The following is a 23233-nucleotide window of genomic DNA, read 5'->3' as shown; positions in this document are numbered from 1 at the left end:
ATTTTCCCGGAGGAATTTCTGGGTAAATCTGTGGATAAATCTCTAGACGAATTGTTGATAAAATTCCTGGTAGAATCCCAGGAAAAAAATTTGGTGGAATACATAGTACAAAAGTTCTGCTCTTCCTCACTACGATTATTGCGGTAGAAATATCCACCCCCACAGCCACAGAAATCGAAAATAATAACAATCAAATATTCACTTGCTGAGAGCATTCAAACATGAGAAGAATTATGGTGTTGCTGCAACGAACTTTGACAGTCGGTCAAACGGTTGCAGCAACATAAATCGGTTTGACTAACTTGGGGGCGCAGTCAATGTAGGTCAAACCGTCTGAGCGTCTGAGGGCTGCATTATGTATCGTTTTAGCACAGACAAACAGACGTCACACTCTCATCATTGGCCATCGACCACCTTTTTAACGGTCGATTCAAAAATATGGTAGGTGGCCAATCCACCACCCGCAGCGCTCGCATCGTTTTTTTCGCGTTTGACGTTTACACACTACCGCCATCTGTTGGCTCGTCGGCCAAATACACTAATTTTAGCATTGGGCGTACATGTCCTCGGCCTAGGTAGGTGGCCAATCCACCACCCGCAGCGCTCGCATCGTTTTTTTCGCGTTTGACGTTTACACACTACCGCCATCTGTTGGCTCGTCGGCCAAATACACTAATTTTAGCATTGGGCGTACATGTCCTCGTGACTATGATTTGGACCGAGATTAGTTCAAAGTGTTACGTCTGTTTGTCTGTGGTTTTAGCATCACTCCACACCAAGGCGTCGATAGGCGCGTGGTGTACGCTCGGGCCTATCGATCGCAAGGTTCTTGGTGGTTCTTGTTGCGATCGTAGTAGCACAGTAATACGCGTCGCTATGTGTTTGTTATTAGTTGCTAAGGTAGAATAAAATTTTCATTCCACTGCTAGTAATCAGTCAATCTAGACGTTTTATTTGATTGCTCTGCAATAGGTTATGGTCCTCGTACAGAAGTTCCGGAAGTTAACAGGCGTCGCGGATTAGGGAGGAGTGTTGCGATCGTAGTAGCACAGTAATACGCGTCCACAGACAAACAGACGTAACACTCAAATTATTTTCATCGCACAGCGCAATAGCGCCCAATTATAATATTTGGTAGTTGGCCGACAGGCCACTCGTGGCGCTTGCATCGTTTTTGTTCGAGTTTGACGTTTGCTCACTACCGCCATCTAGTTCGCGGTTGGCCAGATGAAGTATTTTTAGCATTGGGCGTAAATGTTCACGTGACCATGTTTTAAACCGGTAATTGTTCTAGCTGTTACGTCTGTTTGTCTGTGACGCGTCGCTATGTGTTTGTTATTAGTTGCTAAGGTAGAATAAAATTTTCATTCCACTGCTAGTAATCAGTCAAGCTAGACGTTTTATTTGATTGCTCTGCAATAGTTCTTGGTTCGATTGCAGGTTGCCGCGAAAACGTTTTTTATTTCCAAATTCTGGTTTCATAAGGCAAATAGGGTCCTAAAATATGTAATGAAATCTTGTTTTTATTGAATAACACGAAAGAGCATGTTCCTGCAACTACTTTGGCAATTTTTCTCGCTCAAATGACGGCTATAGGCCTTTTCATGTGACAGGTCCATCTATGCATTTGTTTACATCGGTGGAGGACCGTTGCAAACACGAGGCTGTCATTTCCATAGAAGAACTGTCAAAGAGCTTCCCGATCAGCTGATTTGAAACGTCTTGTGAATAGGCCTATATAATGTTTAAACAGGGCTTATAGTTTTAACACTGGGGTTGTTCCTATCTGACATTTCGGAAGGGACACAGAAAACAAAATATACCTAAAATTTGAGTTTAAACCAAGGGGCGTGACAAAATCTCAAAAATCATAGAAAAATGTTTTTTGTACTTAAATCAATGAAAATCATTTGAAAATTGAGTTAACATGTGTTTCTGCCCTAAACTTAAGCGTTTGATACTAAAATTGGGACAGGGCTTTAGGACCCTATTGGATCCAAAATTAACTTTGCATCACAATTTACACTTTTGATCATGTTTGACGTTCGTTTAGTCGACAAAAACACCACAGGGGTGTGACAAAATCTAAAAAAAACTTAAAACAATGTTTTTGGACTTAAACAAACGAAAAACATTGAAAAATTGAGTAAACGTGTGTTGATTTAAGCGTTTGCTATTAAAATTGGGACTGGGCTCTAGGACCCTATTCATGAATTTCATTTCATTTCCTATGTTTATCGATAGTCCTTTACCTGAGTGTACTGCACACGCAATGTGATGGATTTTACTAAGGTGGCGCAGATGATTGAAGCGTGCCACTAGTTCTCTCTTTTGTTCTCCTGCTGTTCTTATGCAGCGCAAATAGTGACGTCACTATTTGCGCTGCATAAGAACAGCGGGAGAATGAAAGAGAGAACTAGTGGCACGCTTAAATCATCTGCGCCACCTTAGTAAAATCCATCACATTGCTGCACACGGTGCGTTCTCATCCCAACCTCTTTTTTGACGGTTCTCCTTCTAGCCATCAGATGTCGAAGTGATCGTTTTGCCACAGACAAACAGACGTAACAGCTAGAACAATTACCGGTTTAAAACATGGTCACGTGAACATTTACGCCCAATGCTAAAAATACTTCATCTGGCCAACCGCGAACTAGATGGCGGTAGTGAGCAAACGTCAAACTCGAACAAAAACGATGCAAGCGCCACGAGTGGCCTGTCGGCCAACTACCAAATATTATAATTGGGCGCTATTCCGCTATGCGATGAAAATAATTTGAGTGTTACGTCTGTTTGTCTGTGGTTTTGCGTTGAAAATATTAGCCTATAGAAACGAGTAAATTTTACTCTGTTTGTTACAAATTATGTTTTGCATAATGGGTAAAATTTACTCGTTGATCTGACGAGCATAAACAACCCAACTGCGGGGTAAAAAATAAACCTTATTTTTGGGTAATTTGATTTCTCCGTGTTGACAGCAGCGTCTTCCAAAAATATCGACAATTTTGAGTAGAATCGCTCAATTCTATTCGCGTCAAAAAGTCAGAAGTGCGTGTGTTGAGGGTGTCGACGTGTCGAGCATCCGTGGTTTTCAAACTCAATTTTCGCTCCAATTTTTCCTATTTTCCTCCGAAATTTCATCCAGCAGCTTGCTACTAAATGTAGCATGAAAAAAAGTTCCGAAGTTATCGGTAACTTGTGCCTAAAGTGTCGTGAAATTAATGTTTAAAAATGGGCATCGTCGGTTTGGTTACGTTTCTCACACGAATCGGTGGCTGCCGGGGAGTGAACATTCTGGACGAGATCCGGAAGTGCGACAAGTAAGTAGACCTATCTGATCAGATAGATAGATAGATCAACGGGAACTAATTGCTGTCCCTGCAGGAAAGAGCCCCTGATCGTGATCGATCTGCTGACGGTGATCTGCTCGCTGAGTGGCCCGATGGACGAGCAGATCTACGGCTGCCGGAATCAGTTTGCGTGGACGTACGCGACCCAGTTCTGCGACCGGATGATCGAGGCCGGAGCCCGGTTGGTGTTCTTCATCGATGGAAAGCTCCACGAGGGCAAGTATAAGCACTGGATCCAGCGGCAGGAGAAGGTCTACGGGGAATGTCTGAAGAAGCTGGATAGCATTCCGGCGGAGTTCCGTGGGAAGAATCGGGGGAACATTCAGGGCAATGTGGTAAAACATGCCTTCATTGCGGCACTGGTGGCCGCAGCTCGGAAGAAGGGAGTGCTTATTACGACTTACGATGTGGAATGTGATCGGGAGTTGGCGGCGTTCGCGAGGAAACACGACGCCCTGGCCATTATTACCGGGGATTCGGACTTCCTGATCTACGAGGGGAACTTTAGGCTTTGGTCCAGTTCGGACCTGAATTTGGAACTGATGAGGACGTACGAGTGGAACCGGGAGGAGCTTCGCAAAGCTCTAAAGCTGGAGTGGAGCCATATGCCGTTCTTTGCGGCCGTTGCCGGAAACGACCACTTCAAGAATCGGCCGTCCGGAGTGTGCACCTTCTACAATGTGGCCCAGAAGGTGCGGGAACTGAACCTGAGGTACGGGTATACGAGAATCTCGATTGACCTGTACGAGAAGATCTTCCGCCGGCGGGATGAAAACTTCAAGAATAACTTCGAAGATGCGCTCAGGCTTTATGATACGGTAAGGATTAAGGTGTCCCGGGGAAATTTATGTCCAAAAAGTCATGGTACTCAACCCTAGAATAAAAGATATGCTTATTTATAGTCATGATCACTAAAAAGTATTTTTTTTTTGCAAAAAAAAGTCACTAAAGTTTCTTCAGTATTTTTTCTTAGGGAAGTTCCTACAGAGATTTTCCAGGAATTCCTCCAGGCCTTCAAGAGTTTATTCATGCATTCCTCCAAGAGTGCCTTGAGAAGTTATGCAAGAATTCCAGGAGTATCTGTAGATATTCCTTCAGAAGATTGTTCCTGCAACGATCCCTGCAGAAATCCCTCCAAGGATTTCTGCTGAAAACCAGAAGTTTCCCCATAGATTTCTTTAGGGATTCCTCCTTTACTCAACAATTCCTTTAGAAGTTTTTCCTTTAATTAAAATTTATTAATTAAAATTCCGGGATTTCCGTTCCAGGACTACGCCGTTCGCAAACCGCTCGTACCGTCGGAAATGCGTCACTACCCGAACTACGCGGTCTGCATAATCCGGGGCTTTCCGGGCACGATTCGTTTGCCCTGTTTGGACTTGCGGGTGGCCGAGTATTCCCAGATCGCCCTACAGATTTACCGCCGTCAGGTGGGCGTTCTGTTCCGCCATCGGCCGGTAGTTTTCGGACAAACGCTCACCTCGCCGGTGTTCATGAAACCGAACCACTACGACACGTACAAGATTATTGCGACCACTCCGATTACTCCTCCGCTGGCGGTAAAGGTTCCGCTTCCGGAGCAACTCTACTCGCTTGACCCGCAGGTATCGAAGAGCCTCGAAGAGATCAAGTATCGGCTGCTCACCTGGCTCGTGTCGGACACGCTTACTTTCGAGGAAGTATGCCACATCAACCCGAAGTATCTGCTGGACGTTTTCACGCTGTACTTTTTGGTTGAGGTAAGTTCATGCTTTTTTTTAAATAATTTCTTAGCTAGGTAGGTAGTTTGCGATCTTTGAGAATTTACGGCAAAACGCGGAAGTCTTCTTTCTATGCGATTTGAAAGAAACCTTGATCCCCCTGTTGGAGATCAAGATCCACCAAATTCGGAATCACTGTTCACAGCGGCACCATTTGCTTTCTCACTTCAATCTAAGAGCCTGGTAGCTAGAGGCTGCTTTGATTTGCTGCTCGGATTTTTCTTAAAGCATCGAACTGATTACACTGCGGAACACGTTCTTGTCTCAAGCACCAAAATACCGCTATTCACTCAATTAAAGGTTGCTGAATCCAATGCCGTTTTCAAAAATATCATAGCACGTCTAGTTTTTGAGATATTGGCTGTTGAAAATGCAAAAATTGACTGTTTTAGCCAACTTGCATGCAAGTTTGCCAGCTTGTAAGGCAATTTTTTTGCATAATTTGTCACAGAATTCAAACTTTATGTGTATAACAATACTTATCGGCAAAGTTTATAATACTTTCGATGCGGAAAATTTGTTTTTTGATGGTTTAAAAAAGTATTGTATTTTCCCATATAAGAGAAATAAGAATTTTGTATGGAGACAGCAAACATGTCGAAAAAGTCAGTTTAATCTAAATTAAATTGCGCAATTTCATCCAAACTTAATTCAAAATGAAAGTAAAAGTGCAAAATAGCATGCTTAGTGGATTAGATCACAAAAAATTTTGATAAATTATACCTAAAAATTTATGAAAACATCAATAAAATCAGTGTTTCATACAATTGTGGCGACCTGTAGCTAAAAATTGTGACGTGCTGGAACATTTCTAAGAATGGCATCCGATTCAGCAACCCCAAATCTACTCGAGACACATATTTTGATCCTTGAGACACGCAAAAATGTCATTTTTGTTACGCTGTGTTATTCAGTAGTACGAGAGTACGATGCGCACTGAAGTCTCCGCTCTCCTCTTCCAGAGAGACCTCCTGGACATCACCACGGCCGACATCATCCTGGTGACGATCGACGACTGCATCAAGAACATAATCCCGCGCCAGATTCCGTTGCAGCGGCCGCGCAAACCCAACGTCACGACCAGCTTCGTGTACACCAATTTCTACGCGTTGATGTACTTCAACGCCGAGACGGCCGGAATGCGCCAGGAGCTGGACAACACATTCCTCTGCAAATTCGACGGGGTGTACTTCAACCTGATTGTCGATCATCTGCGGTACGATACGGCCCTGTTGGCATCCAAGCTGGAGTCCATCCAGTCGTACCGGGTGTACGCCAAACTGGCCAACCGGGTCAAGGTCGAGGTAGGAGCGGGGGATGGTTTTGGCGGGATGATACAGACGACCATCAAGGCCGAACCGGACTGGGAAATGACACCGAAGGCGTACGGAGAGCCACCGAGAAAGATCAGTCGGTGGAATTAGATCTAAGGACTGTTAAATTTGTTTTGAATTGACTGTTGAATTTGGGTTTGAACTACGTAACGATGAAAATATGCTGAATATAACATATTGATTCCTAGAGCGCTCGAGGCGGTAAACTACATCTGTTTTCAAAGAATTTCAAGTTTTCTGTATTTTTCTAAATTCAATGTTACGGCCCTTCCTTAGTCGAGTGGTCAGAGTCCGCGGCTACAAAGCAAAGCCATGCTGAAGGTGTCTGGGTTCGATTCCCGGTCGGTCCATTATCTTTTCGTAATGGAAATTTTCTTGACTTCCCTGGGCATAGAGTATCATCGTACCTGCCACACGATATACGAATGCAAAAATGGCAACTTTGGCAAAGAAAGCCTTCAGTTAATAACTGTGGAAGTGCTCATAAGAACACAACGCTGAGAAGCAGGCTCTGTTCCAGTGAGGACGTAATACCAAAAAGAAGAAGAATTCAAAGTTTTCTGTATTTCTCAGTTTCTGATAAAATTCTTGGAATAACTTTTAGTGAAATAACTGGACGGATTTCTTAGTAAACTCCAATTGAAAATATTCATAAACCAATGCAAGCGCTTCCTTCTCCAGAAGTCTATAACCTTGTTCGGCGGGTGGAATGCTTATTTTTAAAGCTGGAAAATCTTACCACCAAAGCCTAAAAATCATCCTCCTGAAGCTTGGAAAGCATTTCTTCGGAAACGAGAAAAAACTTCTCTAAGGAAATATGAAAAGCTTATCTGAGGCAGGCAGCACAAAAAGCTTGGAAAGCTTCTTTCTACAGCTTGAGATAAGCTTCTTCCTGAAGCTTGACAACTTCTTTCTGAAGCTTGGAAAGCTTATTCCTGCAGCTTGAGATATGCTTCTTCCTGAAGCTTGGAAACTCCTTTCTACAGAGCTTGGAAAGCTTCTTGCTTCAGCTTAATAGGGGCAATATGAGCCATCCCGGTTTTGACCTCAAAAACAGTGTTTTAATGTCTAGTGTCATTATGGGATGCCTCAAATAGCCACCACACTAAAAACCGTAAGAATACTCGTTTGAACACTCAAGATATTTAGAGTTGTGAACAAAGTTTCTCTATGTTTTCCTCAACAACTGTTATTGAAATGCCGACAGAAATATCTAAAAGAAATCACTCATAAGTAATTAATTTGTTTTTAGAATTAACTAATCAATAATTACGAGATTATTTGAAAACATTTTCAGACTCTGATGAGTCATATATAATTCGCCACATATAATTCGATTGATGTTAAAAAATACATGCACAAAAGCAACACAAGCTGTGGGATTACACAGTATAGTTGATTATCTTAACATTTGATGCTCTTATTACACTTACCGACTGTCGATTACCATCGTATTCCATCAATTAATTATGTAGCAATAATATATACAGCTTACCTGCTTTATAATGCTTGTCTTATGACCTATACGTTAAACAATAACTTTGAAATATGCGAGTTCTACTCATTAGTACGTTCAACATTACGTTTCTTAGCTCGCAATGATCACCACCATTTTCATATTGACTTATTTTCACTTTGTTTTATCTCAAGATGTTTGGTTTCAGTACTTAATAATCAATTCTCGAAAACTTATTCATACAGACTCAAGTCAAAAAAGTATACAAACTTACTTTATCGATCCTACGTGTTAAGCAGGCGGAATTCTACACGTACCGCTCTGTACCAACTCAACTTTCCACTTTTAGAACGTTTAATTTCGGGATTTACAAAACGACGAAAGTAAGATTTTCAACTTTCGCAACCTAACCACTACTTTCGCCGCCCCGCTGTATGGAGAGACAAAGTGACTTAACCACGAATCAAAACAAAACACTACTTGAGCCGATTTTACACTGGTAGAAAAACGTCGAAAGTAACTTGATGAAACGGCTTATGATTTTGTATAATTATTTTTTTTTGGGAAATAATAGAAAATACGCAGTTTTTTAATGTGAGCTGATTGTATGCAAAATTTAAGTGGCATACACTGCGAAAAAATGTTGAAAAGGTGATTCATTTTAAAACAGTTTTAGAAGACAGGTTGTGATTCTTCTGAATTAATTTTCTCAAAACTGTATGAAAGTTACTTACGTCGATTTGAAAAAGTAATCGAGAATTGATAATATTTTTTAAGTGTTGCCAAAATTGGGAAGAAAATGTTGCCAAAAACGGGTGTTGCCAAAATCGGGGGTAGACAAAAGCGGGTGTTGCCAAAATCGGGAAGGCACTGTATAACATTTGGTCAGATGATAAGCAGAAATTTCGCGACTGGATTAGAAGCATTCTTTTGGACGGAAAATAGCATATGGCGTTTTTATCGAAAATATTCGTTGTGACCTATTGTTTGTAATTTGAAATACTGATACTTCCATAACCATTGGTCCAGTAGGCGCGTATTTTCTTCGAAGAAAAGAAAATTTTCTTGCTGGTCAGTTATGAAAGAAAATTTCTTCTCTTCGAAGAAAATATGTGCCGGAATTCACCTACAGGTGTCCTATTTTAAAATTTTAGAAAATGTTATATTTTGACGCGGATTGCCACCTCCAGACGCGGATCGATTTTTAGTAGTCGCGATTTGTGCGGATAAAATTTTGAAGTTTTTGTAACAGCCCTGTAAACCAAAACAAGCGCTTCCTTCTCCGGAAGTCTATAACCTTGTTCGGCGGGTGAAATGCTTATTTTTAAAGCTGGAAAATCTTACCACTAAAGCCTAAAAATCAAAATTTGTCCTTCGTCATGAAAAGCTTATAATTTTGGCAGTTTTTAATTAAGCTTCTTCTTCTTCTTTCTGGCGTTACGTCCTCACTGGGACAGAGCCTGCTTCTCAGCTTAGTGTTCTTATGAGCACTTCCACAGTTATTAACTGAAAGCTCCATGGGGCAGGACACTTAATAATATTGGTATTAATATCTGTTAATATTAATTAATATATATCAATCCATTAAGGCGAAGTAGGCCGTCATTGAAATTTGTACGCGTCGTTAATGATTGTTGCTAATTCATCTCACGATTTCGAATCAAAGAAAATCAGTTGGTTTTGCACTGACATAGCTGAAAAGGTATTAGCATACTTTATGCATGTTAGCGCGTTCAGTGATTCTTTTTCAAGTCAACATAAACTATCAAGACTGAGTTTTATCACTTTGAAATGCATGCTGAAAAGTCATCATTGTTGCCAAAACGAATGACGGGCTACTTAGCCTTAATATTTTCGAAACACATCGAGGTGGCTGTGACTTTTATGAAACAAAGACATCTGACGTTTCAAGATACCAACCTACATGATGGACTCAAACACGAGACAATGACAGATGCAACAAGGTGACAGTTAGATTTGTGTAACGCTTAGAGAACACTAATTCTTGAAAAACACTCATGCTTTTTATACTAATTTATGATTTCATGACTATTTGTTCATAAATCCGGCTACGGATTTTTTTTTCCGTGTGCCATGAAGGTTGGGCGATTGCTTATAATACGTAATCCAGAATCTGTACTACTCGATACTATTACTATACGATCAGGCTGGATCTTCTCAAATTGATATCTGAGCTGATCCAGATGATGCGATGAGTATAAGCATCACTGCTCACAATCAGCAGAAGGCCTTTTGTTAGGCCGTGTACGACAACTCGTTTGAAACCATCCGTTGGGCAGCGTTGCCGATCTTCCAGATTTGCCTAGAATATTCCAGATTTTTGAGGCCCCATTTTACAAAAATCTGGAAGATCCAGATATAATAAGTAATGAATTTGTAAGGTTTTGTTATCAATTTGTAAGGTTCTCCATATGAGACATAACAAATCAAGACTGTTCCAGACAAATTTTCAAAATCTTCCAGATTTATGAAAATTGACTTGGCAGGTAAATACCTGGGGGGTGCGAACTGGATACCAACAAGCAGCAAAAAATTTCATCAAAATGATCCGAGTATGCCTAAGAGTGGGCGGTCATAAGTTCGTCACGCTAAAAACTGCTATACATTTTATGTGACACAAATACTATCAACCTTTGAAACACGTTTGCTTGATTTTATTGATGCATACGTTTTTCAGAACTTTTGTGAAATATATATTTAACTAACATACGATCAGAAACTATCTAATTAAGCTGATTTTTGAACTTAGGGTTTATGCACAAATTTCATAACGCCAAAAATGGTCATTTTTGGCACCCACCCACCCCCTCGTAACGCTATTTGTATGACAATTTTACAAATTTTGTATAAGCTGTAACATCGTCAAGACACCCACCCACCCCCTTCAGCGTTATGAAATTTGTGAATGAGCCCTTATTGCCTGCATCAAACTGTAGAAGCTTTGTGTGATGTATTTTAAGTGTGCTTGAAAATGGTTTCCTGTGAGATAAGCAGACAAACAACAGTTAGCACTGGAAGAAAAATTTGTGTTCAAATTGAATGATCAAAATGTTGGAGACAGCACCCCTAAAGTAAATACATCGAACAATAGACTTGTTTTCTATTGAGGTCATCAACAGAAACATCAATTGAGACAGCACATGCATCTCTGGGTGTTAGCTCAGAAATGCGTGTAGCAACGATTGCTTTGTTAAGCCTGATTTGCTGCTAAAGAGGAATCGTGACAGGCCAAGAAATAACTTGTCAGCAGCGAATCAGGCTTTAACCAGCACGCATGCACGAAGCATTGCACGCAAGTTCGCTATTTCATTTTTACTGAAAGCAGCAAAAACTGGGCCCACAAAGTTTTCTTGATACTATTGTATCCTTATCTGAATTTTGACCCTTTTCACCAAATGCTATAGAACCCCATGTTCGATGTTTCGTTAAAAGAATAAGCCCTTTTGGGTTTTCGGTTAAACCTGTTCCACAACGGAACGGTCGAAAACAGATCCAAAAAGAAACAAAACTAAAAATATACGAGGCGAAGGTCTCATTCGAGGATCGGAATTCTACTTCTACAGTTCACTAACGCAATCACGGTCTTGCTATAAATCAGAACACAAAGATATAAGAGTGGATACGAGGTAGTAGGATAAAACGCGTGCATAGAAAGAGAAGTTAACCTTTACGTGCGAGTGTTAGTTTTCTCCATCGCTGGCGCCCAAGGGTGGAAAAGGTCGGCAGAGTCCATTTTGACGTCGGTCTGGTAAGATCGAAACGCTAAGCGTTCTGTACGGGCGACACATTTTTTTTTTCGTATCACCGAGGAAGGCTAATCTAAAGCGGCTGAACATCTTGGGCTGAAGTTTTCGCCGATTCTTCTCGGGTAAGGTAAAGTGAAGGGTAAACGTTACCTCGTGAATTTCTCTTGATTTTACAGCCAAAGTCAAAGAAAAGAGCGCTTCAGCAGTGCTATATGGTGTGAAAGCATTGTGTGACATTTCCTCATAACTCCTCCCCTCCACATCCTGACTAACAAAGAAAGAAATAGCTGTGAGTGAAAGAAATCCATTGTATATTGAAAGGTGCGAATAGGGTGGACTAAAATTTGTGTGTTCACCAAACCTAAGAAGATTTTTTTTCTCGTTTTTGAAACAACACTTCGTCAGTTCCTTTTAATAAGAGAGTTTCTTTCTTTAATACGCAGAAGCCAGCCAGATTTTAAGTGCAAAAAACCGATTGTCAAGTGATTTTATCACAAGGTTCATTGGCGGTATCGACGACAAAACTGGTGGACGAATCAGGAGGAGCCAAATCCCGGAAAATAACTAATCGGCACCGCTGCTACGCCCAATTCCGGTCGGCATTTATTACGGTTAGAAACAAGGTTGGAACTTTCTCGTTCGGCAAAGGTCGCAAGCGGGCAAAGGCCAGGATTAAATTGGTGAGTCAGACATTTTTTTCCTTTTTCCTCTTTTATTATTTGTTATTCATTACATCAAAAGAGCTTTTTGTTCATTTGTACATTCAATTTGATAGTTATTGTTGCTTTTGTTTCTTTTTCAAATTTCATTCTTTGTTCGGTAGTCCGGAAACATTGCTCAATTGGCTATTTATTGCAAATTTCAATATTTAGATTTACAGACAGTGATTTATTTCTGCTAAATCAATATGAGTTCTTCAAGCATTGCCTGCACTGTAGAGCCCTATCGTAGAGGCAACAGTTTTAATGACTGGTACACACGTCTAAAATATTTCTTCAAAGTTAATAAAGTGAAAGATGAAGATAAGATGGCCTACTTTATAACTCTTAGTGGAGTCTTAGAGTCATCTTTGAGGAGATAAAGCTCCTTTATCCCACTGGAAACTTTGAGGAAATTCCTTTTGATGATTTAATCAATAAATTGAAAAATAGATTAGATAAAATTGATCCAGATTTAGTACAACGCTATAAATTTAGCACCAGGGTTCAACAGCTTGACGAGACTACAGAAGTTTTCGTGCTAGCACTCAAGTTGCAGGCGGAATTTTGTGGTTTCGAAAATTTTAAGGAGGTAGCAGTTCTCGATCGCATTATTGCGGGACTACGAGACAAAAATTTGAGGCAGAAATTGCTTAGTGAAGAAAAGTTGAAATTAGCTTCGGCTGAAAAAATAATTGCTACGTGGGAGGTCGCAAAAGCGAATGCGGGAACTGCTGAAACTTCTAGGGATTCTTCAAATATGGTGGCTGCAATAGGGAATTATTCCGGACGAGAGAGTGGAATGGCTATGAGGAAGCTCGCAAAGGTCTATGGTGGAACTAATAATTACCAGAGAGAAGAGGTAGGAGGTGAGGCCAGCGGTAGCCGTGGGCCAGTCAAGAATCAATTAGGGTACAGGCCATATGGAAGGACAGATCAAACAGAAGGCAGAGGAAGACAGAATTCTGGATCAGTAGGCAGAAGAGGAGAAATGTATGCAAGACAACGACCAGACTATTCTCAGATGGTGTGCAATTACTGTGGCATTAAAGGCCACATAAAGAAAAAATGCTTCAAACTAATAAAACCTTCATCGAGATGCGGTAAATTTGGTGGAGTCCTACAAGCCTGGGCCTTCGGCCAACAGACACGTCAACGAGTTGCTCAGCAGAATGCGGACGCGGGATTCGGAAGATGATGACAGCGATACAGGTGATTTGGAATGCATGTTGGTGGCGTCCATAAATAAAATTAGTAATCCTTGTTTAATACAAGTGAAAATTGAGGGTAAATACCTTGAAATGGAAATCGACTGTGGTTCTTCCGTTTCGGTAATAAGCAAAAGGCAGTACTTTGCATTATTTGACAAACCTTTACAAAGTTATAGCAATCAATTGATTGTCGTTAATGGGGCTAAGCTTAAAATTGCTGGAGAGACGATGGTTTCGGTGAGAATTAATGGACTAGAAAAGCTCATGAGTCTGTTGGTTCTTGATTGTGAAAATTCCTTCTATCCTTTGTTCGGCCGGCCTTGGCTAGATGTCTTTTATAGTGATTGGAGGCATTTTTTTTCAAACTCTATGACTATTAACAGTTTACAAGATGAGTCCAGCGAAAATGTTGTTGATAAATTGAAAAAAAAGTATAGCAAGGTGTTCGAAAAAAATTTTTCTAGCCCTATTCAGGGATTTAAGGCGGAACTTGTGATGAAAGATGAAACGCCCATTTTCAAAAAGGCGTATGATGTTCCGTACAGACTGAGAGAACAAGTGGCAGATTATCTTGATAAACTGGAAAACGAAAAGGTTATAACACCGATTGATACAAGCCAATGGGCTTCACCTATTATCATGGTCATGAAGAAAAACAGTGATATCCGTTTGGTAATAGATTGTAAAGTATCACTCAATAAATTATTGGTTCCTAACACATATCCTTTGCCTACTGCCCAAGACATTTTTGCTAATTTGGCAGGTTGTAAGTTTTTTTGTGCCCTTGATTTGGAAGGAGCTTATACTCAGTTGGAACTCTCTAAGAGATCCAAACGATTTGTAGTGATCAATACAATGAAAGGGCTGTACACTTACAATAGACTGCCACAAGGGGCTTCATCAAGCGCATCCATTTTCCAACAGGTGATGGACAAAGTGTTAGAGGGGATTGAGAACGTTACAGTTTATCTAGATGACGTATTAATTGCCGGGGCCCAGATAGCCGTAGCGGTAAACGCGCAGCTATTCAGCAAGACCAAGCTGAGGGTCGTGGGTTCGAATCCCACCGGTCGAGGATCTTTTCGGGTTGGAAATTTTCTCGACTTCCCAGGGTATAGAGTATCTTCGTACCTGCCACACGATATACACATGCAAAAAATGGTCATTGGCATAGTAAGCTCTCAGTTAATAACTGTGGAAGTGCTCATAAGAACACTAAGCTGAGAAGCAGGCTCTGTCCTAGTAGGGACGTAACGCCAGAAAGAAGAAGAAGAATTAATTGCCGGGAAAACCCGAGAAGAGTGTTTAAACAAACTTGTGATTGTTTTGGATAGGTTAACTAATGCTAATATAAAAGTGAATTTCGATAAATGCAAATTTTTTGTGACCAAACTCACGCATTGACATTTGATTACGGAGAACGGGTTATTGCCTTGCCCAGATAAAATTTTGACGATAGAGAGAGCTAATGCTCCGAAAAATGAGTCTGAGCTTAAGTCATTCTTAGGTTTGATAAATTACTATCACAAATTTATTCCGCATTTATCAGCTAAATTGCACCATTTATACAATTTACTTAAAAACAATACAAAATTTAGCTGGGATGGCAACTGCCAAAAAGCCTTCGAAGAAAGTAAAGCTGCACTGGTAAATGCAAACATTTTAGATTTTTTTGACGCCAATTAACCAATTGTAGTTATTTCTGACGCTTCTAGTTATGGTTTAGGAGGACTTATAGCTCATGTTGTGGACGAAATGAAAAAACCAATTAGTTTCACATCCTTCTCGTTAAACTCGGCTCAAAAGAAATATCCTATATTACATTTGGAAGCATTAGCTCTAATATTTACTATAAAAAAAATTCATAAATATTTACATGGAAAACATTTTACAATTTACACGGACCACAAGCCTCTAGTTGGAATTTTTGGAAAAGAGGGTAAACATTCTATTTATGTAACTAGGCTCCAGAGATTTATTTTAGATTTGTCTATTTATGATTTCGAGATAATCTACAGACCATCACATAAACTAGCAAATGCAGACTTTTGTTCTAGATTCCCTCTACAGCAGGGGGTCCCCGAGGAGTTAGACACAGATGTGATCAAAAGCATAAATTTCGGTAAACATATACCTATTGATTCAAAAATGATTGCAGAAGAAACTAAGAAGGATGATTTCTTGCACAAAATTAAATGGTTCATGCACAACGATTGGCCTGAAAGAGTGGAAAAACGTTTTGTGGATGTATTTGCAAATCAACACGATTTAGAACTGATCGATGATTGTTTGCTTTATAACGACAGAGTAATCGTGCCCAAAATTTATTAAAAACAAATACTAAAGCTGTTACATGGCAATCACTCTGGTATAGTGAAGATGAAGCAGTTAGCACGAAGGATGGTTTATTGGTTTGGCATTAACACAGACATAGAAAATTATGTGAGCAAATGTGATGCATGCAACGGCATGTCAATTTCGAGCAAACCAAAGGAGTCTTCCAAATGGATGCCTACAAATAAACCATTTAGCAGAATCCATATAGATTTCTTCTTTTTCGAACACCATACGTACCTTTTGATAGTAGATAGCTTCTCCAAATGGATTGAGATTGAACATATGAAACAGGGAACGGATTGTAACAAAGTGTTGAAGAAGTTAGTGTGCTTTTTCGCAAGGTTTGGTTTGCCAGACGTTTTAGTCTCCGATAATGGACCTCCTTTCAATTCTCATAATTTTGTAAACTTTTTAGAAAGGCAAGGTATAAGGGTTATGAAAAGTCCACCTTATAACCCAGCAAGTAATGGACAAGCGGAAAGATTAGTTAGAACAGTTAAAGAGGTTCTAAAATGTTTCTTATTGGAGCCAGAAGTGGCAATTTTGGACCTGGAAGACCAGATAAATCTGTTTTTGTTCAACTTTAGAAATAATAACTTATCTAAGGACGGAAGATTTCCTTCTGAGAAGATATTTTGCTATAAGCCGAAAACAGTGTTGGACCTCATCAATCCAAAGAAACATTACAAGAATAACATTTCGGAACCTCAGTCGAATGAAGAGACCACTACAAAGCATCAGTGCGGGAGAATCCCGAGGCGTCCAAATGATGCAATTCTCGCGGAACATTACTAAAGGACCTATGTACAAATGAGAGATTCTCTCCTCTCTCGTTCTCTTTCGATTATAACAGTGGAATACTAAAGATTTTGGGAAGTTTTTCACTATAGATCGAAAGTCAATTTCCTTGACTAGCGTTTCATACAAAAAACGCAACAGAAGAAGTTAATGTGACACAGTTATTAATGAAAGAGAAAGTAAACAAAGAGAGCCTCTCAATGTTAGATAGGTCCTTTAGTAATGTTCCGCGAGAATTGATGAGCTGATGACAGGGGACGAGGTGTGGTATAAAAACCACAATCCTCAAATTCACGCAAGATGGATAAAGGCAACCTTCATTAAAAAGTATTCTCACAATACTTTCCAGATACGCATTGGAAGCGCCAACGTAATGGCTCATCGGACGCAGATCAAGATCTGTAAGGATACATCCTGGCAAAGGCCAAACGTCCTGATCAGCCTAGGTGGAGCAGAAAGTGTGTCAAACGAAGAGCAGGGGGCATCAACCGTGCAACGAAATGAATCTAGACACAAACCTAAGGAGCTTCCCAGGGGAAGTAAGAAAAGGAAACATCCTGTTTCTGAAGATGAAGCAACGGAGCCCAGAAGATCAAAGCGAGAACGAAAAACAAACAAAAGTGATGATTATTTCTATTCATGATTAAGATACCGTAATTTCGGATTAGGTTAGGTGTTGAATTAGTTTTCATTCTGAAGTTGTGCAATACACTTAAAGGGGGAAGGAATTGTTGTATCCTTATCTGAATTTTGACCCTTTTCACCAAATGCTATAGAACCCCATGTTCGATGTTTCGTTAAAAGAATAAGCCCTTTTGGGTTTTCGGTTAAACCTGTTCCACAACGGAACGGTCGAAAACAGATCCAAAAAGAAACAAAACTAAAAATATACGAGGCGAAGGTCTCATTCGAGGATCGGAATTCTACTTCTACAGTTCACTAACGCAATCACCGTCTTGCTATAAATCAGAACACAAAGATATAAAAGATACAAAATTACCTTACGAGAGTAAGATTCTTGAACTAGCGTCACTTGGGCTGTACCATTTTCCATGAGTCTGCAAAGATGGATCGTTGTTGTTGTTTTATGCTGGAGATGGAACTGAGCTATTCCAACCGTAGCCACTACCCACACTAGGCAGGATTAAGCTTTTCACAATTCCAGCACGTAACAGACCAGCAGCGCAAAAATCAGATAGGTATCTGTTAAAAGTCACTAAAGGCGAAAAGCACAGAGTACACTGTGTAAAACGCGAAACCATAAAGTTTATTAAGTGTTCGCCAAAAAATTATTTAAGTCGGATTTTCTTGGAACTTTCAGGGAATGAACTAATACATATGGATTATGTTTCAGCGTAATGGAACATTAAAAATAACCAAAACGGCCGCTATGGAAAGCATAGATAGCGCCACCGTAGCCTTGTGTGTTTGACAGAACAGCAATGCTGTCACAATGTTAAATCCCACATACAGTGGCGCCCAAGGTATCTAAAAGGGAGGTAGCCCAATGTATCAGATTTCCCATTCCGCCATTTTGAAATGCCAAGTGACAGCTGGCGAGTTTGTTTTGGTTGTTTGGATATCAGATGCATGGCGTGACAAAGTAGGTATAGAATGTCTTTTACACCCACATCTGTGTGGTACACGCAGCAAAGTATCTGAATTTACTTCACTGTGTAATACACTGATAGTAGAATGACTTAACTTACGAGATAAAGTTATTTACAAGAATACAACCGTCATCGTCAGACGGCGACACCGTGGCGCATCCTCTTTTTCATCGGTAGACCATTGGTGGTGGGTGGCTCTCACCCGCTGCACTATTCGAAATTTCCACATTTACATGCATCACATGCAATTGTAAACCAATTTTTCAAATAATCTGCTTATCTTCGACACAAAACACCGGAATACTACATTAAAGACGAAAATTTGATTCGCGACAAAATGCTGGAGAAAATTTTCACTTCACTGTGTTTATGTTTGTTGGAATAAACATTCCCTAACAACCCCATAGAAACGGTTGAGTACACAAACCCGCCAGCTAGCTCACAGCTAGCTCCAGCTGTCCCTTCCGCCTTCCCCGCAGCTAACAACACCGCGCACCCACTGACTGCTAAGATCGGTAAACCTGTCATTATAATAAACTTGGTGGCGCCTTTGTTTCGATGCGGTGAGCACTGGCAAAAAATAACTTCAATGATCCATTACTTTATCAATGTCCTGTTCTTCGCTGAAAGCCCGCACCTTTCCCTTAAGACCCCCCATAACATTTTGTGCAATGGAGGAGCCAACCTTTTTGGTCACTTTTATTCATGTTTTCTTCAATACCAACTCGTTTTCAAACACCTTGAACGATTGTCGAACTTTGGCCTTCATTGCAGCCAAAAAACCTTTCACTCAAAATAATCCAAACGTCATTGTTACGTGAAAACATACGTGATTTTTTTCCATCGCACTTTTCACGTAGCTCTTACGTAAATCATAGGTAGCCCAGAATGAACGCATGAACTTTGGAAGTTCGTCCATTCCACCGTCGCTAAACGTAAGAGCTACGTGGATTTTCCGGTAGCCTTTACGAAGCGTTTCAATAGGACCTAGATGGTTTTGCATTAAATTTAACTGTAATAAAGACCAATCTTATTTCAAATAGGCTTTGGAAGAAAACTAATTCCCAATTGGAAAATGTAAACAAACTTAAAGGATTGTGATATTTTTATTGTCAATCTGAGCATTTTTAATCCTGTTTCCCCATTTTTTTGAGTTTGGTCTGTCTTCGTGTGCTGTAATTGATAGAGGTTATAAATCAGGTATAAAATATGAAGTAATGCAGGGATTATTCGGTATTCAAAGCATATTTACCTTGAAATCAATCTTACACAGTTTAAACACAGCAGCAGCTTCTGAAGTTCTTCAAAAAATCAAGCGGGCGCCATTTTAAGATTTGAGCTCAACACCGAATGTACGTACACTATGCAGATGTCAAAATGAACTTAGGCACCTACGTGAATTCCACGTAAGTGCGATAGGTAACCTCAGTAAACATTACCGAGTCACTATTTGGTAGTTATGAATGGTTTAGTGATCTTTATCTTAGTCAGGTGAAGTGGAGGTAAAATGAATTTGGAATGATCTACGTGATTTTTCACGTAGCAATGACGTTTGGATTTTTTTGAGTGTTTCCTACGGACGAATTTCTGATGAGTTTGGAGGGTTGGCGGATTTTGGTACAAAAACAACGTCTCTGTACCAATCCAACGTCGATCGCGCCAAAATAATGTCTCGCCTCCATGAGACCGCAGGAAGGGCAACAGACAGGCACTCGGTGCGACAAATTTCACTGTTGATGTTACCCGTTGTAATCTATAGGACAGGACTTGTCAGGTACTAGTGCAAATTTGAAACCATTTGCCTGTCAAAAAAGACCACTTCTGATTGGTCGTTTTGGCAAAGGCCTACTTTCACATCGTTGAGTTGGATTGCAACAGGGCACTTTGTTGCTAGCCCGGCCGTGTTGCTAGTTCATTAGTTAGAGTTTTTATTGAAAGTTTGAAAATGTTTCATGAAATCTTTTTGCTACAAATCAATCTATATTCGATGTTTGGTTTACCACATGTGCTCCTACAATACTAAAATAAATCAAAAATACTTAATTGAGTGCAGTATTATAGTAATTGTATTGTAGAGTGACTGGATTACTATGGGAGTCGATGGGTGACATCTGAAATATGCATGCTTACTTTGATCGACAGTGACCAAAGACGAGTCACATAAATCTACTCGATTTACAAAATAGACCCCAAAATAAGCGATCAGCTGTTCAAAAACGTCTCGTAAAATGGACTATCGCCGAATTTAGAGTAAACTCAATTTTCGGCGAGTGGTCTTTTCCAACACCCGACCGGGCGCACCTTCGATATTTATTTGTCGGTCCTCTGTTTGACGGTCAATGGGGTGTACACCCCTTTTTATGGAGTGTCGATATTTTCTATCGAACTGTCAAACTCAAAAAAACAATAAACAGTACTTTGTTTACCTTAGAGCTAAACCGATGCCAAATTCGCGTTATCTGAAATTTCTCTTAATTTTTTAAACGTTATCGATAACTAAACGATCATTTTACTGTTCAAAAAGTACCAGTGGTATGGTGTTCTAAATACTCCTTGCAAAAACCTTTGATTAATCAACGATTTCCCACCGCAACAGATGCGCTCTCGCCGAAAACGATCCTCTGCGGCTACTACGAGCACTGCGAAGGAACAATCCCTACCTCTCACTGAACCAGCTTCCGATCCAGTTTGTCGCGTCTGCATGAGCTGGAGCAGCTCGTCCCGGACCAACAGGATGATCGGTCTGCTCGAGGCAGAAGTCCAGGGAATGAAGCTGGCCGAACTGTTGGCTCTGGTGGGAGCGGTTGAAATCTGCACCGTGGATGATCGGTTGCCCAAGTGGTGCTGCCCCGGTTGCCGGAAAGAGCTGGAGCGGGCTTTCCGGTTGCGCTTGCGCTGCCAGGACTCGGACCGGAAGCTGAGGGATGTGTTCGAGTCGTTGGGGAAAATCGGGGTCGTAAAGGAGGAGGTGTTCGATGGGGATGAGGTCAATCCTCTGGAAGAGATTGGGATGGAATGTAAACCGGAGGAGGCAACGGTTGAATCAGGGCACGTTGAGGAGGAGCTGAAGATGGAAGAGACTGAGCTGCAAGGTGAGCTGAATTTCCGGATTTTTTTTACCAAGAGCTAGCCTTGGTAGTCCTTGGTATCAAGGCTAGCTTTAGATGAAAAAAAAAAACGGAGTTTCATGTAAGTTCTACAATAAGTGCATTTCAGCACACCGTGAGTTGGAGGAAGACTCGGATCACGTAGATGCGGAATCGGTTGGCGAAGAAGCGGAAGCAGTACAGGAATCGAGTGTAATGAAGAAGGCACGCATACCGACTTTCCCAGATGTGTTCGACGAGGTTCCTGCCGTTGGTTTCAGATGTTGTGGCTGTAAGAACAAGTTCGATACCTCGAAGGATTTAAAGGCCCACACATCGGAGGTTCATATTGAAAAGAAGCTGTCTGAAGAGCAGTTGGGGAAAAGGAGTCAGTGTGATATCTGTTACAAAGTCCTGCGAAATAGTCACGCTTTGGAGCAACACAAAAGTTTGGTCAAACGGAGCTTCCGTTGCAAAGTTTGCGGAGATGTATTTCGCAGTCGGATGAAGGTTTGTGGTCATCATAATGCTGCTCATTCTGGCCCATCGAAAACCTGCTGTGCATGTCTAAAGAAGTTTGAAACTGGAGACCAGCTTAAGGAACATTGCATGGAGGTGCATCTGCCGGAGAAGCCTCCACCGAATCCAGCCCGTCCATTTCCTTGTAGGGTCTGCTTCCGAAGCTATGCATCCGAAGCCCATCTATATGCTCATCAGTCCCGTACGATTATGCCACCCAAAAAGCACATGTGCGTCGAATGTGGGATGCTGTTCCGATATCCTAGTTTGCTCCGAGATCACGAAACGACCCACACCGGGGAGAGGCTGTACCAGTGTCTCCATTGTCCTAAAACCTACAGTTGTAAGAACAGTTTCCGGAAGCATGTCGATCGTCATTTCAAGACGAAGCCCGAAAAGCACAGATGCGAAACCTGCCAGATCGGTTATCAAAGTCTATCGATGCTCAGGGAACACATTGCCGCGAAGCACACTGGTGAACGGCCGCACAAGTGTCCCCATTGCCCCGCCAGCTATGCCCGATTATCCTCTCTCAAGTCGCACATGTTCACCCACAGTGTTCAGAAGCTGCACGACTGCCCCATATGCGGCAAGCAGTTCAAACGCTATTCGGAGGTCCGGACGCACGTCCGATTCTTCCACCATAAGGTGAAACCCTATCCGTGCTTCTTCTGTCCGAAGGAATACCCGCGCAAGGACTACCGCAAGCGACACATGGTCAGTGCCCATCCGGAGGAGTTGCGCAACAATCCACTGCCGCCGCTGGAACTGTACGGTAACGCCACGTGGAAGTCGTTGAAGACCACGGTGGATCCTCCGGCGGAAGAACCGAGTGCGGACGACAGGGTGGTCACAGGGTGAAGTTCCCACAATTCCCGCTTGGTTACAAGGTTTTTCTGACATTTTTTAATGGGGTAGCATTGATCGGAAAGACCCTCCTCGCGAAAGGTTCGAATCATAATTTTTCGTTGAAACATTCTCAATGGTGCTTTTCTTTATTAGGTATATTCTTTCATAAGTTATTTAAAACTGAAGTTTTTGCATACATTATGTTTTGTTTATGCGTAAATCTAAACTTTTCTAAACAATGATTTGTATGATTTTAGATGACATTACCTACCAAAGTTTCATGTCTCTCGTAAGGATGAATTACCAATTGGTGAGCTCGTTACATGCTTTTGATAGCACATATTTGTATCGTAGCAATGTTACATTTATTTAATCGTTAACCCTCTCTTTCCCATGGTGATCCACCGATTTTCAACGAACGCTAGCTAAACCGAATTGGTACGAGTAGCTCAATAATG

At 41.0% G+C, this 23233-nt stretch overlaps 2 protein-coding genes across 2 annotated transcripts; both read left to right on the top strand.

Moving 5' to 3' along the window:
- Positions 1-3033: 3033 nt before the first annotated feature.
- Positions 3034-6653, top strand: LOC5566360. Its single transcript, XM_001650697.2, has 4 exons — positions 3034-3320; positions 3385-4168; positions 4619-5089; positions 6073-6653. The coding sequence occupies exons 1-4, from the start codon at positions 3232-3234 to the stop codon at positions 6532-6534; spliced, it is 1806 nt and encodes a 601-aa protein (XP_001650747.1). The 5' UTR covers positions 3034-3231; the 3' UTR covers positions 6535-6653.
- Positions 6654-20742: 14089 nt separating this feature from the next.
- LOC5564913 (oocyte zinc finger protein XlCOF22) lies at positions 20743-23014 on the top strand. Its single transcript, XM_021839204.1, has 3 exons — positions 20743-20853; positions 20918-21413; positions 21538-23014. Exons 2-3 carry the CDS (start codon positions 20918-20920, stop codon positions 22785-22787), a joined length of 1746 nt encoding a protein of 581 aa, XP_021694896.1. The 5' UTR covers positions 20743-20853; the 3' UTR covers positions 22788-23014.
- The last annotated feature ends 219 nt before the right edge of the window (positions 23015-23233 follow it).

The sequence above is a fragment of the Aedes aegypti genome, chromosome 1 (assembly GCF_002204515.2).
Source record: "Aedes aegypti strain LVP_AGWG chromosome 1, AaegL5.0 Primary Assembly, whole genome shotgun sequence".
Lineage (NCBI taxonomy): Eukaryota > Metazoa > Arthropoda > Insecta > Diptera > Culicidae > Aedes > Aedes aegypti.
This window is presented reverse-complemented; position numbering and strand designations above follow the sequence as displayed.

Bases quoted from the DNA above. Each gene is read 5' to 3' on its own strand.
- LOC5564913 (XM_021839204.1), top strand. From the start codon at position 20,918: ATGCGCTCTCGCCGAAAACGATCCTCTGCGGCTACTACGAGCACTGCG. The intron at 21,414-21,537 runs GTGAGCTGAATT...AGTGCATTTCAG, and splicing joins GGAAGAGACTGAGCTGCAAG to CACACCGTGAGTTGGAGGAA.
- LOC5566360 (XM_001650697.2), top strand. From the start codon at position 3,232: ATGGGCATCGTCGGTTTGGTTACGTTTCTCACACGAATCGGTGGCTGC. The intron at 4,169-4,618 runs GTAAGGATTAAG...TTTCCGTTCCAG, and splicing joins CGCTCAGGCTTTATGATACG to GACTACGCCGTTCGCAAACC. The intron at 5,090-6,072 runs GTAAGTTCATGC...CTCCTCTTCCAG, and splicing joins CGCTGTACTTTTTGGTTGAG to AGAGACCTCCTGGACATCAC.